The sequence below is a fragment of the Corapipo altera genome, unplaced genomic scaffold (genome assembly GCF_003945725.1).
Source record: "Corapipo altera isolate COAL_440 unplaced genomic scaffold, ASM394572v1 81, whole genome shotgun sequence".
NCBI lineage: Eukaryota > Metazoa > Chordata > Aves > Passeriformes > Pipridae > Corapipo > Corapipo altera.
The window spans coordinates 980,514-996,543 of NW_020884987.1; the positions used below are offsets into that span (position 1 = coordinate 980,514).

The window sequence follows — 16,030 nt, forward strand, 5'->3', positions numbered from 1 at the left end:
ACCAAAGCATGTCCCCAAGTGCCACATCCACAGAGCCTTTTGAACACCTCCAGGGATGGTGCACTGATGCCCCAGCCCCTGCTGCTCTCTTCTCTTTGGACTGGGTGACCTTTTGTGAGGTTGGAAGCTGCAGCAGAACTTGCTGAGAGCTTCTGGGCATAAAATTGAATTCACTGTGATCATAGGTATTTAAACAGTTTATGGGGCTTCACAGAGAGCAAATACATACCAAGGAAAGAAAAGTCAACTTTTTTGGCCCTGCCATTCCTTGACAAATCAGAATATTTCAGAATATATCAGAATATATCAGAATATTTGTGCTACTGTTGGAAAAAACATACTTGTTGCATGTACATGAAAAGGGGCAGAGGGGGTTGAAATGTCTTTTCTTGAAAGCAGACTCATTCTCCCAAAGCTGTAAAACCCTGTTTCTTGAAGGAAATCACACCTGTTCTTGGAAAGTCCCTGACAATGGCATGTGTTTCCCAGGGCACCCTTCTGTGGGTGAGCCTTGTTGCATGTTTTGTGGATTTTGAAGTATTCCAGCTGAGGGAGTACTGAGACCTGCCTTTTTTGTTTGTTTTTTATTTTCTTCTGGGGGCAGAAGAAACATGAAGGGAAGTAAGTAAAATGTAATGCAGCATTTCCAGGGATGGGACAGCCACAGCTTCTCTGGGAAACCTGTGCCAGTGCCTCAACACCCTCACAGTCCAGAATTTCTTTGTAACATCTAATCTAAATGTTTCCTGTGTTAGTTCAAAACTCTTCCTCCTTTTCCTTCCATTTCCCACTTCCATGCTTGGTGGAAGAACAGTATGAGGGTACCTCCAAATTTACTGAACACAGAGGTTGGTTGGCCTTTTGCTCACTGTAGTTGTGCAAGACTCCCAGAGAAACGACAAATGTGCAAGCAGCAGGAAGAAAGGATGGTGAGTGGTACCCCCTATATTCAAGCAAAACTGTGCATCTGCAGTGTAATAAGAACAAGTTACTTTAAATGGAAAAAAAAAATCAAAAAAGGATGCTTTCTGCAGGACATACTGATAGGAAATACATGGGGTTATTTACAATTTATTTTTTTTTAATGAGAAATTTTCCACAGCCAGCAAGATGTACGTGAAAGCAGCGTTTCAGTGTCCTGGGCTAGTAATGGGTCTGACTCGATTTGCTGCCCCCCAGGGTGTTTGGAGCAGAATGGAGGTGATAGAAGAGAGGTACTAAGGAAATTCATCAGCAGAATAAAGCAGAGGCCACATGGTTGTCCTGCTGTCCTCCAGCACTACTTCTTGTGGGTGTTTCTCCCCTAAGACAGGGCTGGATGGGACTTGGAGCAACCTGTTCTAATGGAGGCTGTACCTGCCCATGGCAGGGAGGTTGGAACTAGGTGGTCTTTGAGGGTCCCTTCTAACCCAACCTTTTCTGTGATTCTCTGTGCTGTGAAATAGCAGTGCCAAGCACCTGGCTCAGATGGGGCATTCTGCAGTCATTGTGGCACATGTGATTCACAAATCTGGGTTCACTGCAGCGTGGTGCCTCTTTCAGCCTTGGTTATAAAAATAACCCTCCAGCTGCAAAAGTGGCGCACGCTGGGCCACTTTGAGCATCCTCTGTGTGCCCATCTGTGACTGACCCTTCAGAGGTCAGGCTCTGTGCTGGGGAGGGCTGCTGAGAGCATACAGTGGGAAAGATGAGGACACATAGAGTGGACAAGCCCTTGGGCAGAAGAGGAGAAGAAGGAGGTACTTTTGCCTTGTGGCAGGGGCTGAGTGTGCTTCAGACATTGCTTGGAAGGACAGACTTTCTCTATGGAGCTGCCTCTCACAGACTGCTGTGCAGATTGTGACTTCCCAGTTCACCTCCTGAGGGGAAGTGCTCCCACATGTCATGTGTGCCCTTCTGCAGCTGACAAGAGCTGAGTCTCAGCTCTGCTGCACACGGAGGCCTCGTGCCCATGCTGGAGCTGGTCAGAGCCTGGGGATGTTTACCAGGCCTGGCAGAGGCATGACCTTGGTGTGAGGACACAAGTTACGCTGCTCCCCTGGGTTTCCAATGGGAAGCCAGGCTTGGCAGTAGGCTTTGCTTTAAATAACCAGGGGATCTGGAGGGTTGGAGAATGCAGATCTCACATGATGTAGGATGCCTTCTTCATCAGGGCAGGAGGGAAGCTTGTGTGCCGGTGTAACAATGGTGAACAAAAATAATGTTGCTTGTTTTGGAACATAAAAGGCAAATGCTGTATCCATGGTGAAACCTACCCTGCCTCAACAGGAGCTGGCATCTTTTCCTCCAACACTGATTCCCGAGCCTGCTCAGGGTGTGGCAGGGCTTGGGCTGGATAAGACCTGAATGTGGTCTCTGTGCCCACGTACAGGCTACCAAGCTGTCTCTTGGGGCTCCTCTAATAGCAAGAGAGCAAAGAGATTGGATACCCACTCCCTGTCTCTGTCCTTACCACCTCCAAGCCTTGGTCCCACTACTGACATGGGTTCCTCAGACACTTCTGCAGTCAATGCTTTCTGGAGCAGTGGAGCTGGAGGTCACTGACTGGGAGCTGTGGGTTGGAATGAGGGCAGGGAGCTGCCAGGATGGCTCCTGTGGAGCATCGCCTCTACCAGAGGACATCTTGGCTGACTTTTTGCCTGGCCCATGTTGCCCCTCAGCTCTGTTCCTGGGGAACACCTTCAGCTGCTGCACACTGACGTCTGTCAGGTCACACCACTGTGTGCCTCAGGAGACTGCAGTTACCATTTCCCAGGCCCTTTCACTGGACAAGGGCTGGCGGACAATTTACAAGTGACACTGTGTCATTCAGAAAAACAACCCAAAACCACACCCAGTCCTCTGCTTTTGGATGTACTCTTTGTGACTTCTTTCGTGAACTCAGCCCACAACTGTAGGCATATGCTCATTTTTGCTGCTGTTATACAACCGAGGCTAAAATTAACACATCTGTTGTTATTTAACTTCAATTTGCCAAAATATTATGTTTTGAGCAGCAACAGCTTTACTGTTATGTATATCATTGGGGTTCTGGGAATAATAATTAATATTACATGTTGTTTCTTGATACCTCATACACAAGGTGGAGCTTGGTGCTTCGTTGCAGCTGTGCAGGGGGGAGCAGATGCCTGGTGCTCGAAGGACTATTTGTCCACGTGGCACTGCATAGGTTATTGGATATTTCTGCTCATGGCCAAGTCCTCCAAGTAATGTAGTTTCCTGGAACTGCGAAACCTGTGTTTTCACCCTCTCAGTTGTGGAGTCAAATAGTTGAATCTTAGGGCATGGAAGCCTGGGGTGTTACAGCTTTAACCCAGTCCAGCTTCCTTCTGAATGCCTAGAATGTATAAAATGGGGATTTCTAAGGTAGGATTTATATATATACTTAGACTAAGGAGTCCCTTATGAAAAACAGTCATATATATATATATATATGAGTGCATATATATATTTAATTTTTTTTTTTAGTCTGAGTCCTTTACTAAAAAAAACTCCAAGATTTTTGAATTAAGGAAGCTATCTTCAAAAAAAAAAAATCCGCTTCTCTGCCCATGAAAGCAGGATGCTGAGGATTGCCAGGAGTAGTATCAAACGCTTGATCTGAGGGGGGAAAAAAGCTGTTGTGGGGTTTTTTGTAATCTGTTTATATTTGAGATGTCTTGTACTGCGCAGATCAGAGGGAAGAAAGAAAAAACACATTCTCTCTAAAAAGAATAATTGTCAAGTTTACAGTATGGAAATTACCCTCAGCTAATGTGCACGGAGCTTGCTTGCCTTTCCTGCACGCACAAGGTTTCAAATGCAAGTGTTCTTGAATTACCTGTGGAATGGGCTGGAAAAGGGGACCCAAACCCTTCTGATTTCACAGGAAAATAATTAAAGTGAAGCTGTGGTCTGGCTTTGATCTCGAAGGTGCTTGCAAGCTAAATAAGAATAAAAGACTACCATGGGGACAGTCTGTGCTGTTAATTAACCAGACGAATTCTGCCTCCACTGTTCTCCAGTGGTTTTCCAGCGGTTTTGGCGCTCGGCCTCACAGCTCGAGGTTGCCAAACACAACTTGGCACCTTCCAGCAGCAAAACAGCCTTCTGAGGGGCAAGTTGGGATATGGAAAATGGAGTGTCTGGAGAAGCAGGTGATGGAAAAGGCCAGGAATTGACTGCTGACATGGGAGGGGTCCAACTCCTTTTCCCCGGGCACCCCTCAGGAGATCTCTGGCTGCTGGCCTGGCTGCCGCCCACCATCCCCAGCCAGCAGCAAGATTGGGCTCTTGCCAAGAAAACAGCTTTTGTTTCCTTAAATATTCCACTACCATTTGGAGGGGGGTGAAAAACCCCCAAACCTGAATTGCTGTTATTACTAGAATTGGCCAGCTGGCTGAATTGCAGGGTTTTTTTAATTTTCATTAACAAATCCCACCAGGTGCTGTTTTTCCAGTGAAGTCATGAGCATGTTTCCAGATGAGGGGCAGATCTTCCCAGCACTGCCATGGCTGAAATCTAGGCAGGCTGGGGCAGCCAGGGTGTCCTGTGCAGGCAGCCCTCTGGATATCATCAGGGTGCCATGTGCCACTTGGCCATAATTCATCCTTTTTTTCCCTGAAGCTGCAGAAATGTGGGGTGATGGGAGTGGTAGCTCAGAGTTGGTTATTGGTACAGGCAATTTGTTGTTTCGGCATCTGATTTGATACCACAACAAACATGGTTTTATTTCTTGCTTTTTGGGTCTATTGACTGCAGGAATGTATTTTTCTGGCATATGAAGAAGTGGAAGCTTCAGCTCTGTTCTCCGTGTCCTCTAGAAACTCAAAACATGGTGGTGATTGCTGGCTTTATGGAAAGGTGCCCCCAGCTCTAGCAGGCTTGTTCTGATCTTAAGGAATTACTAAAATATGATCCCGCTTTTGTTTAAATAATTCTAAAAGATTTGTAGCTTCAGAGAAGCCGTCCTCAGTGAGTTGTTTGCAGAATTGCATTGAATTCCTTTCTTCTGTTTCTTTTGGGAAAACGAAATCTATTTTTTCTTTTCCAGGCTTAAGCATAAGCTCAAGTGAGAGGACTGATCTTTGGGGAGCTTGTTCCTCCACTGGCATTCTGGTATTCCCAGTACATTTCAGGAGAAAAGTTGACTAAAGTCAGTTTTATTTTAAACACCAGAGAAAAGATATAATTTTATAGCATCTGCAACAGATCGCCAGTAAAAATATTTGTGATGTTATTTTATTTGGTATTGGATACCAGTGCTCAACAGCTGCTTTCCATACTGAATTTGGTAAATAGTAGGTACTAGCCTATTTTACAAGCTGCTAGTGATCGACTGCTCCTTATAGGGCTGTCCCAGGTATATTTCAGAAATCATTCCCTGTGAGGGTGGTGAGGCCCTGGCACAGGTTGCCCAGAGAAGCTGTGGCTGCCCCATCCCTGGAAGTGTCCAAGGCCAGGTTGGACGGGGCTTGGAGCAACCTGGGCTAGTGGAAGGTGTCCCTGCCCATGGCAGGGGGTTAGAACAAGATGGGCTTTAGGGTCCCTTCCAACCCAAACCATTCTAGGATTCTCTGCTGCTGATCTGATCTACTTGCTTGCTTCTTGTTTTTTAACTGACAGCAAGTCAGGTTTAATTCGTTTGGCTAAAAGTTGGAGGTGCAGTGTAGCCCCTGCAATGCCTGCCAGCAAATTCAAAAGAATCGAGGGTTGAATGAAATTTGTTGTACAGGAGCCAGGCTCCATCTCATGTCTCTTCTCTTCTAGGTTTAGAAGAAAAAACAGTTCTTTCCAAAAAAGAAAAGATGAAGCTGAGGAAAGAAAGATGGCTGCAGAGTGAGTACTCCTGTGAAGCATGTCACACATCTCAGAGCACGGCTCTGGTGGATCTCCCTGTTCATTGGGTGTGGGTTTAAGTGCTGGGAAGGGCTGAATGCTTCTCAGAAACCTTCACACCTGCTCCCCAGCAGGTGGGGTCGAAGTCCCAGGTATTGTTGCTCAATGTTAAGCGCCAAGACCGAGTCATTGCCCCACATCTGGTTTTGATCTTTCTCCACGTGTAATATATCTGACTACATAAACTCCTTCTTTATCCAGATAGGACACTGTGCCCATGTAAGTTTAGTGTGTTTTTCTGTCTTTTAAAGCCCTGGTACAGATAGGACTGGCTGTGTAGTGGAGCTCCTTGTTGCCGAGGAGCCATGGGGGTGGTAGGACAGCCTGGAGCTGAGACCTATGCTGCCACCATCTCATCCCAAACCTCTGTGGTGAGAGCCTGCAGGAAGGGAGAACTCTGGGCACTGCTGGTTGTGTTACTGCTCTTTCCCATATGCTACAGGTCAGTGAACCCATTTACCAGACAGTCTGGCCTTTCTCGAGGCTGTGAAATATGAGCTAAACAAAACCAGCCCATGGCAGAAATGCTTCTGTTTCCTGTGGGAAGTGTCTGTATTTTTGCTTCGAGTGTCGCAGCACAGTAAGAGACTATGCTGTCCTACCCAGTGTAGCAGAGGGATTCCTTGTGTCACCTGGAGGTGTTCTTGGGACAAGCTTTTCCCCTAATACCTTCTTGCCCAACAGAGTTGAAGGCAGACTGTGTTTGGGGCAGAGGGATATGGCTTTCTGCTACACCATGTGCTCTGTGCACCTGAGCTCTGAGCTCAAGTCCATTCACCTGTGATTTCACCATTTGCAGAGAAGGTGTGTCTAGCTCCTCTTAGATAAAAAGCTGAGAATTTAACACTCTGTGTGTGAAGGAAACCTTCTCCCAAAAGCTTCACAGTGCCTTTGACATCTGCAGCCCTTTGACACAAAGTAGAGAAGGCTGCACTAGTGAAGGTCAGCTGCTTTGGAAAAGCCCAGAAGCAAGATCCCTACACTCTCTTAATCCTGCCCTCCTGATGCCTTTGTAGCATCTATCTTTCCCAAGATCATGTGTGTTATTTTGGCCCTGCTGTGGCCTCTTTCCCTCTCTCTTGTCTCTGAAATCACTAAGTTGAGGAAATACAAATGAAATACAGAGGCTTTGCTTTGAGCAGAACACCAACACAGTAAACTCCGGGCCAAATTAATCTCCCTTAGAAGATACTATGTGTTAGAAGTGCTTTACAGGCACAAAAGTACCTAAAAAAAAAATTTTTTTTTGTGGAGAAAGAACTCTTTGCCCGCCAAAAGAGAACCCAATTTGGACAGCTGAGGTTGTTACCACTGCATCTCTGTTTTCCTAAATCTGAGTTTGTAGTTTCTTGTTGTCCCAGGGCTGCTCTTGTGACACTGGATGCCAAGACCCTGGGAACCAAAGTTCAGCCCAGTAGAGCAAATGCAAAAGTTGGAGCTTTCTTCCATTCCAATAAGTAATCTTAAGAGAGACTAGAGAGGGGAAAAAACTTATGTAATGCTTCAGACATTAGAAGTATGCGCATTTAAAAATATATATATTGCATGGCTCCTCAGACGAACAAGACTTCATAGGAAAAGAATTTGGGATGTTTGTGCAGAATCAGGTGTCTGAAAATTTTAAGCGCATACTGTTTATGAAAGCACTGAAGTAGTCAGCTTCATAAAGCCAGACCAAAAAAAGAAGTGATGCAGAACAGAAAGCTGTGTTCTTGGCAGGGATTGCTGCGAGGAGAAGCGTTTCCAATCCAGATTTGTCACAAACATCCATGTACAGCAGAATTGCAGTTCATGAAAAACTGTTGCTCTTCAACTCAGCCGAGTTGGAGAGCAAACAAGGCAGAGGTATTAAAGGAGCCAGCAGCCATCCAGTGAATTTGAGTTCTGCTTCCTTGAGATTATGGGAGCAGGATTAGACCTGAGATTGTGGTCTGTAAGTGGGACTGGCTGCTTTTTTGCTCCCACCAAAATACTTCTGTGGCCATGCTGCCTTGGAAGCTGTTGGCCTGCCTGTGCTACCACGGCTTCTGGCACTCTGTCATATCCACACATGGAGTTTTTAGCTCAGCACTGAGGCTCATCGTTGCAGTTGTCCAAGGGACTTCTGGGTCAGGTTGGGGCATCTTGGAATTCAGCTGGAAGCTTGTATGAGTTCTGGGATTTTGTGGGCTGTCCTAAAGGGCATGTTCTGCTGGAGCTTGCCCTGGCAACTGCTGGCTCTGTGAAGCTTGGGCAGCTGTGGGACTTACAACTACACCAGGGAGCCTCAAGGACTGAGGCAGAAGCCTGTGGGCTTTCAAAGCCCACCTCCCATGGGTGAAGGGGAGACTGATATAACATTTGTGGAGCTTTCTGTGCCCACAACCATGTCAGAGCTGCTACAGGGAGACTGGGAAATGTGGTTCTGAGGAAGAGCCATCTGTCTCTGCCACTTAATGCAGTGCTTTTCCAAGGGTCCAGTTTATCCAGCATCTAGTGGCTTGCACTCCACTACGAGTCACGAAAGTGAGACCTTGGCTCGCTCCAAACTAAGTAAACATCTGAAATTAGGTCCATCTTTTCTGCCTGTGCTAGGAGACCACTGTTTGGTCCCAGCAGCAAAGCAGAGATGGGGCTGTGCCTGTTTAAGGCCAGATGTGGAGCTGACTGTACTTGGTTTGTCCCTTCCCCTCTTGTTTCTCTCACCCAGTTCCATGCAAGGTCAGTGTGGGTTTTTTTGCCACACCAGGGCTCCTGTGCTGTGTTGCTGTGAGCAATGAACAGTGTAAGGGATGGGAGCAGTTCAGACAAAATCAGTGTGGGAATTTCATTTCCCGTTGCACTGTCAGAAGGGATGTATATAGTTATAAGCAAACACAACCTGTAAGGGGGGGAATGACCCAGCTGCATTATTTTTGGTCTTTCCCTGGTTTAGGTCACTTCTGGCCTGTTGTTCCTCTAGGTGGTTAAGCAGTCTATTAATTTCTTAGCTCAAGGGTTATCTCCTGCAGACACTTCTCCTTCCTTCAGTAGTGCCTTATTTCTGATTCAGAAATAGAAAGTGTGAAGATAATGAAACAGAAGCAAAAAGCCGAAGCGAAGCGAAAAGCAACACCTGTGGTGGGAGACATGCAGCCCTTGATGGAAGCCCTACCTGAGCTCTCTGACCTGACCACAGGTGGCAGGGGCAGGAAGCCAGTGAAGAGGTACGTGCCATTTTGGGGATGGGCTGTGTATTTCCCTTCTTTCTGCGGGATGAAGTGTCCTTCAGCTCAGCTTGTAGCTACAAGCTTCTAATTCTTCAAGGAGCATTTTTTTCTTGTTTTCTTTTTTTCCTATATCCCACCATTTATTCAGCCTGCCCTCTCTTTCAATGGGAATGAACAGCAAAAGTACAAGCAAAACTTCAAGTCTTGCAGAGAACAGACAGTTGGTTGGCTGGAGTTTGGGGCCAGGGCTTACCTGAGCCTGAGTGGGTGGCTTTACCCCGTTTCTGTCATGATGTGATCTTTTCCAGTATGAGAATTAAAGGACATCAAATGTATGTAGTGAGTAACAGATTCAGTACAAGCAGGAGGCTTGCTGCTTTGCACAGCTCCTTGCCACAGGTTGTCAGGGCTGAAGGAAGCCTGTGTATTTGTCAGGTGGGACCTGACAAATCCAGTGAGAACAGCTCCGTGGAGGGCTTGCTGCATGTCTGTAAAGTGCAGCTGGCATAGGTCTCTGAGCAGCAAAGAGTGGAGAGGATGTGGCTGTACACTTGCCTTGATCTTAGAATCACAGACTGGTTTGGGTTGGAAGGGACCTTAAAGCCCATCTCATTCCAAACCCTTGCCATTGTCAGAGACACCTTTCACTACAGCAGGTTGTTCTATGCCCTCTCCAACCTGACCTGAGACACTTCCAGGGATGGGGCAGCCACAGCATCTCTGGGCAACCTGTGCCAGGGCCTCATCACCCTTACAGGGAAGAATTTGTTATCAGAATCACAGAATATGCTGAGTTGGAAGGAACCCATCAGAATCATGAAGTCCAACTCTTGCCCTGCACAGGACACCCCAACAATATCCAATCTAAAACTGCTCTCTGTCAGCGGGATGCCATTCCCCCTTGTCCTGTCACTCCAGACCCTTGTCCAGGATCCCTCTCCAGCTCTCTTGGAACCATTTTAGAAACTGAAAGGGGCTCTAAGGTCTCCCCAGAGCCTTCTCTTCTCCAGTCAGAATTCCTCCAGTCTTATCCCTCTCTGGCCATCTGCTGCAGGATGCTTTAAGGCGAAACACTGGCCAAAATACTCCTCCCAGCAACTGCAATGACCTTCTCTTCTGTAGTGCCCTTCATAGCAGAGGGTGTGTGGCACACCTATGTTTGGTGATCTTGCACAAATCTCCAGCCTTGGAGATGTGCTGTCAGCTCCCCCCCTCCCCCAGACCTCCTGTGGGGGTGTGGAATCCCTAGTCTGTCCTTTTGGAAGCCTGAGTCAGCACAGTGGAGGTGGGAGTTTGACACTGGGTGATGTCAGCCAGATTTGCCTGTGACATGCCAACCCAAAAGCAACCCCCCCTCAGTAATGGCATGGAGGAGCTACAGGGCTTTTCTTCCCCTTGCTGGCTTCTGGCTTCCTGGATGTGTGTGCAGAAGTGTTTGAAATAATCAGAGGAGGCTTTTACAGGATTTGAATCATTGCAGAAAGGAAGGGTAATACTCTGGTGATTTGTCATCATTATTAATAAAAGATTAGATTCTCCAAGAATTTGATCTCCTGCAGGGTAAAGGCGCATTACAGGGAGGTTTTTATTCTGTTTTATAATGAATGAAGGCAATGAAGTGTAATGAATCTGGGCTGCTAATGTGGTCCAAGAGAACAGGCAATGTGCTGGTGGTTTTGGAGGGCAGTCCAGCCTGGGATGTACTCTAGAATAGCTTTCCTTTAGGCTTTGTCACCCTCTGCAGAGCTGCTCATTTCTGAAGGGGCTGCCATGGCGACTTGGTGGCACACACGGGTTTGGCAAGCCCTGCTCTGGTGACCATGGGTTGCCATCCAACTTGAGAAGGGATTATTGATGATTTAGATGAGGGGATTGAGTCCATCAGTAGCAAATTTGCAGACGACACGAAGTTGGGAGGGAGTGTCGACCTGCTGGAAGGCAGGAGGGCTCTGCAGAGGGACCTGGACAGGCTGGAGAGTTGGGCTGATTCCAACGGGATGAAGTTCAACAAGGCCAAGTGCCGGGTCCTGCACTTTGGCCACAACAACCCCATGCAGTGCTACAGGCTGGGGACAGAGTGGCTGGAGAGCAGCCAGACAGGAAGGGACCTGGGAGTGCTGATTGACAGGAGGCTGAACATGAGCCAGCAGTGTGCCCAGGTGGCCAAGAAGGCCAATGGCATCCTGACCTGGATCAGGAACAGTGTGGCCAGCAGGACCAGGGAAGTGATTCTGCCCCTGTACTCAGCGCTGGTGAGGCCTCACCTGGAGTACTGTGTCCAGCTCTGGGCCCGACAGTTCAGGAAAGATGTTGAGGTGCTGGAGCAGGTGCAGAGAAGAGCAACCAGGCTGGGGAAGGGACTGGAGCACAAGTTGTATGAGGAGAGGCTGAGGGAGCTGGGGTTGTTTAGCCTGGAGAAGAGAAGGCTCAGGGGAGACCTCCTCACTCTCTACAACTACCTGAGAGGAGGTTGTAGCCAGGTGGGGGTTGGTCTCTTCTCCCAGGCAACCAGCAGTAGGACAAGAGGGCATGGCCTTAAGCTGCACCAGGGGAGGTTTAGGTTAGACATTAGAAAGAAATTTTTTACAGAGAGGGTGATCAACCATTGGAATGGGCTGCCCAGGGAAGTGGTGGATTCTCCATCCCTGGAGGTTTTTAAGATGAGGCTGGACGTGGCCCTTAGTGCCATGGTCTAGCAACTGTGGTGGTAGTGGATCAAGGGTTGGACTTGATGATCTGAGAGGTCCTTTCCAACCCGTCTGATTCTATGATTCTATGATTTTCCTGAGCTTCTGTGAGCATTCCAGGCAAACTGGGACAAGAAATTGTTCCTGTGCTGAGCTATTAAGAATGGGGGGAGGGAGAGGAGAGGAAAATGAGCAGGAGCTGATTGAGTAGAGAGGGGTGATGGAAGTGAATAAGGTGAATGAATATGAGGCAAGTGAGTAGGAGGGAAGGAAGAATGGGGGGAAAAAGGCAAAATAACAGGATGGAGGGTAGCATGTCAGAGAGGGAAATAGGAAGAGGATGTCACTGTAACACTGCCAGCAAGAGACCAGATCCTGCTGTCTTGAAGAGAAGGCAAGGAACTGTTGTGTTTCTTAACCTTTGGGGCAGATCTGGTGAGGAAGGTTCTAGCTGCCAGCACCCACCAGTATGGGAAGATTCCTCCTTGAGGAATCTACCCCAACAGAGGGGTAAGAGGCAGACCCTATTCCTCCCCTTGGGCTGTTGCTGGGGCTCAGCCTCAGGGCAAATAGAAGAGGAGCTACCCCATGGAGGCAGACCTTCTTCCCAACTTGTTTCTCCTATTAACTTTTATATCTGTGTAGTGCTGAAGAATGGAAGTTTCTTCTCCTTTCCTTAATGTCCAGTTCTACCAGCAACTCCCCTTATGCACTTCAAGTCCCAAAAGCAATCGCTGCCCTTCCTGTGTGTCCCTTGCTGGGGCTCAGCGCTGCCTTTGTGGTAAATCTCTACTGCTACTTAGCATTGGGCACCGTGTGGGATGGGATTACACCTCTGGTCTCCTTAGACTTTGCCCAGGAGTCAGGAGTGGGTTACAGAGAGTGCAGATCCATACCTGCTGCTGTGCCTCCGCTGCACGCAGTGCACCATCCTGCATTCCAACATATGATATCCCAGTGGTCCCACTGCGGGATCCAGAGCAGGGCTGGCAGTATCCCTTGGATATGTACTTGCTGAGTGTACATAGCACTGTCTGTAAGGGATGGCTGCCGAGGCTGGGGCTCTGCAGTGTCAGTAGGGAACGTGAGCCGTGCAGAGGTGACACGTGTGGCAGTGAGAGGAATTTCAATGGAATCTTTTCTCTAAGCAATGGGATCGGTTTGACCTGGAGGTCAGTGATAAGCAGAAAGTGATCTGGGCATGGACAGCTAATGACCAGTTCTGGAACTAAGCGATCCGGTTTTTCTTCAATGCCTCCTGCTCTGTCAGTCTGTGCCAGAAGGAGTTTGCATTTCCATGCAGTGCCTGACTGTGAAATAACTGCCTTTCAGGACAATTTCCATGCAGGACAATTACCTCTTCTCTCTGGGAAGGTAGATGCAGAATTCCTGGACTGCTTCCATCTCTGCAGTCATTTCTAAGTCGCTGCTCTTCTCTAACACTCGCTCACTTGTTTTGTTTCTTCTCTCCACAGCCATATAGCAAAGGCAGAACCATCAGACTTCTGTCTGATGAAACAAGCTCAGAAACATCGGCTCCTGTAAGTACCCAGTTACCAGTGTCCAGTCCTTGCTGAGCCTTACAGAATGGCTGAGACTGGAAGAGACCCCTGGGGGTCATTGGAAGGGACCCCTGGTCCAACCAGCAGGGTCATCTAGAACTGGTTGCTCAGGACCATGTCCACATGGCTTTTGAATATCAATAAGGATGGAGAGTTTAAATGCTTTTGAATGATTCCTGGGCTTAGTCTGGCAACTCCTTATTCCTCTGTGTAATCTGTTGGATAGTTTATACTGCCACTAGGCATCAAGAACTTCATTTTCACTCAGCACAGCTCTACTGGGGCTAGGCACTGTGATCTGGCACTGTTTGCTTTCATGTTTCCAGGATTTCTGTCAGTTCTGAGCCATTCAACTTCAAACTGAGGCTGAACAGCCAGGCTACGGATCTCCATCACACTCCATGAATACCCTTCTCTGTCAGAAATTGGCCACTGTTGGTGCTGGGATGCCTTCCTTGCTCAGTTCTGCCTTTCTTTACTTTTTGGTGGTCTGGGAAATCTGTGCTTCTTGGGAGGGAAATAGCTTGGAGGAAGGTCTTGAGGTTTGTTTCCCAGGATATTGGTAAGGGTAGGAGGTTCCCTAAGACTCACCATATTGCCCCATGTGCCACAACCGAAGCTTCAGGTTTGGCTCCTCTCTTCCCTCTGCCAGGGGCAGGGCTGGCATTGAAGGGAAGGCCCATACTTGGTTGGGGAGTAGCTGAATGCCAACAACTGTGTGTCTGGCAAGCCTGTGGAGAGCCTGGCAGCCTGAGGGAGATGGGGATGCTGCAATGGATGTGGCTGTGTGAAAACTCACAGGTTTTCTTTTACACTCCTACTCTGTTCTTGTTTTTCCCTGGGTACTTGCTTTTTAAGACAAGACCATTTCCACAGCAAGCAGCTGCTCTTGCCATGGCATCTAACTAGTGTTGCACATAGGATTACCAAGCCTCAGTGTTCAGGAATAAAAGTCAGTAGATGAGCTCTCAGAAGAGAATCTGATTTCGTGCTGGTGCAGTCTGAAGTAATTTTCATTCCTGGTGATTTACCAGATACCCACAGTCCCTTGATCTACTAGGGAAAAGTTCTGAAATAATCATTTCCAAGTGATGCTGGGCACTAACAAGATTGTTTCTGTCTCTGTGGCATGAGATCAAGCCTCTGACTCCCATGAAGCTGGCAGCAATTTGAGCTTTGCCCTTGGCTAAATTAGGTTTATTTCTTGCACTGTCTCTTTCTGAGATTTACACCCAGGATCACTCTATCTCGACAGAAATCCACTGCTTTATGAGTTTCGTCCTTATCTGCTGAGTTTCTTTTGCGTGAGACACTTAGAGAATTTGCGTGTTGTTTTTCTTTCCTCAGAGAGGAGGAAGTGGCTCGGTTTCATGAGGTTATCACCGATCCCAAGTACAGAGCCAACCCCCTCATGGCCATCAGCAACCACCTCTCTAAGAGGCTGAGGCTGGGGGAAGAAGGGAATCCCTTCTAGAGTGTCAGCTGGGACCAGAGCAGCGCACCAGGGTGCAAAGTCTCTGGGCTGCGAAGGAGCACATCTCTGACATGACCTCTCAACCACTTTGGTCCTTGGAAGCAGTTCAGCAGATAATTAAATCCAACAGCCCCGGTTTCTGTTTGCAAGAATAACACAGCTCTCTCCTGATAGGGGCAGCTGCCCCTTTGCAGGCAGTCTGCACGGGGCAGGGTGTTCTGTGGGATCTTTGTACAGGCATTAATCTCCCTGCAAAGTGTCTTGATACATTTGCTCTTCTTGTGAGCAGGCACAATTTCTGAAATTGTGCCAATGGCCATGCATCTGTTTTCTGTCCTTTCCCTCCCCTTCCTGACAACTCTGAAAAGAGATTCCCAAGTGCTGTGTTGGAATGGGTCAGGACTCCAAGCCCAAGAGACTGCTGGAGATCTGTCAGGATGAATGCTGCTGTTCACAGACATTGTTTTATGTGAGAAATTTAGCTTTGGAATAAACACTTTCGTACAGCACTGAGTTTGGCTCCTGTTTTGGTAAATAGGAATTGAAATATGAGCTTATTTCCATCGCTGAAAAAACGACTTAAAACAATTGTTTTTTCCTTGTGCACAGTGAATCGAGAGACTGCTACTGCCTCACACAACACAAGCAATGAGAAATCTCTGCAGATCATGTCTACCTCATGGACTTGCCTTCTCTTGGCCTAAAAAGCATGTGCTTCCCATGGGTGATGCTCACCCCTTTTGGCCTTTCTGTTCCCTGTTTGGCCTGCCCTATAGGAAGTGTCCCAAAATGTGTCCTGGCTGCAGGCTGTGAACTTCAGCCGGTCACTTGCATGTCTGGGGCTGGGAACCTCTGCAGCGGGGGAAGGCCTTTACTTCCTCCGAACACCAATGTTCACAAAACCCTAGGAAATTTTCATGGGCACAGCTGAAGGCAGGGCCATCCCTTACTGGAGATGATCCCAGTTTGGCACACAAAAATATCAGTGCTGTCTCTTGAACATAAAAAAAAGTTTACTGATGCTTCTTAACCTTGGGAAAGCAACCTCCTGCAACTGACTCTGACCCAAGTTAATGCCTAAAACCACCTGCAATGGGAGTGGCTGGCACCTTGATCATACCTATCTCCTGCCACACTGGTAATGCTGCTGTTTTTCTCTCTTTAAGCTGGACTGTTGAACGAAGGCAGTTTACCTGATGCCACTTGGCTCTGGCAGTGCAGACACTGTCGCTGATGCTGCCT

At 47.8% G+C, this 16,030-nt stretch overlaps 1 protein-coding gene across 4 annotated transcripts in view; it reads left to right on the plus strand.

The window, feature by feature from the left end:
- FAM207A (family with sequence similarity 207 member A) overlaps positions 1-15,297 on the plus strand; it is a 44,892-nt gene extending 29,595 nt beyond the window's left edge. For 3 of the 4 annotated variants that reach the window (XM_027666232.1, XM_027666231.1, XM_027666233.1), the window contains exons 3-5: positions 8,909-9,062; positions 13,228-13,293; positions 14,662-15,297. In XM_027666232.1, coding sequence (XP_027522033.1) covers positions 8,909-9,062; positions 13,228-13,293; positions 14,662-14,788 — 347 coding nt within the window. In that variant the 3' untranslated portion in view covers positions 14,789-15,297. Of the gene's footprint in view, positions 1-5,746; positions 5,818-8,908; positions 9,063-13,227; positions 13,294-14,661 lie in introns of those variants that run through there. The other variant, XM_027666234.1, reaches the window with a different exon arrangement.
- The last annotated feature ends 733 nt before the right edge of the window (positions 15,298-16,030 follow it).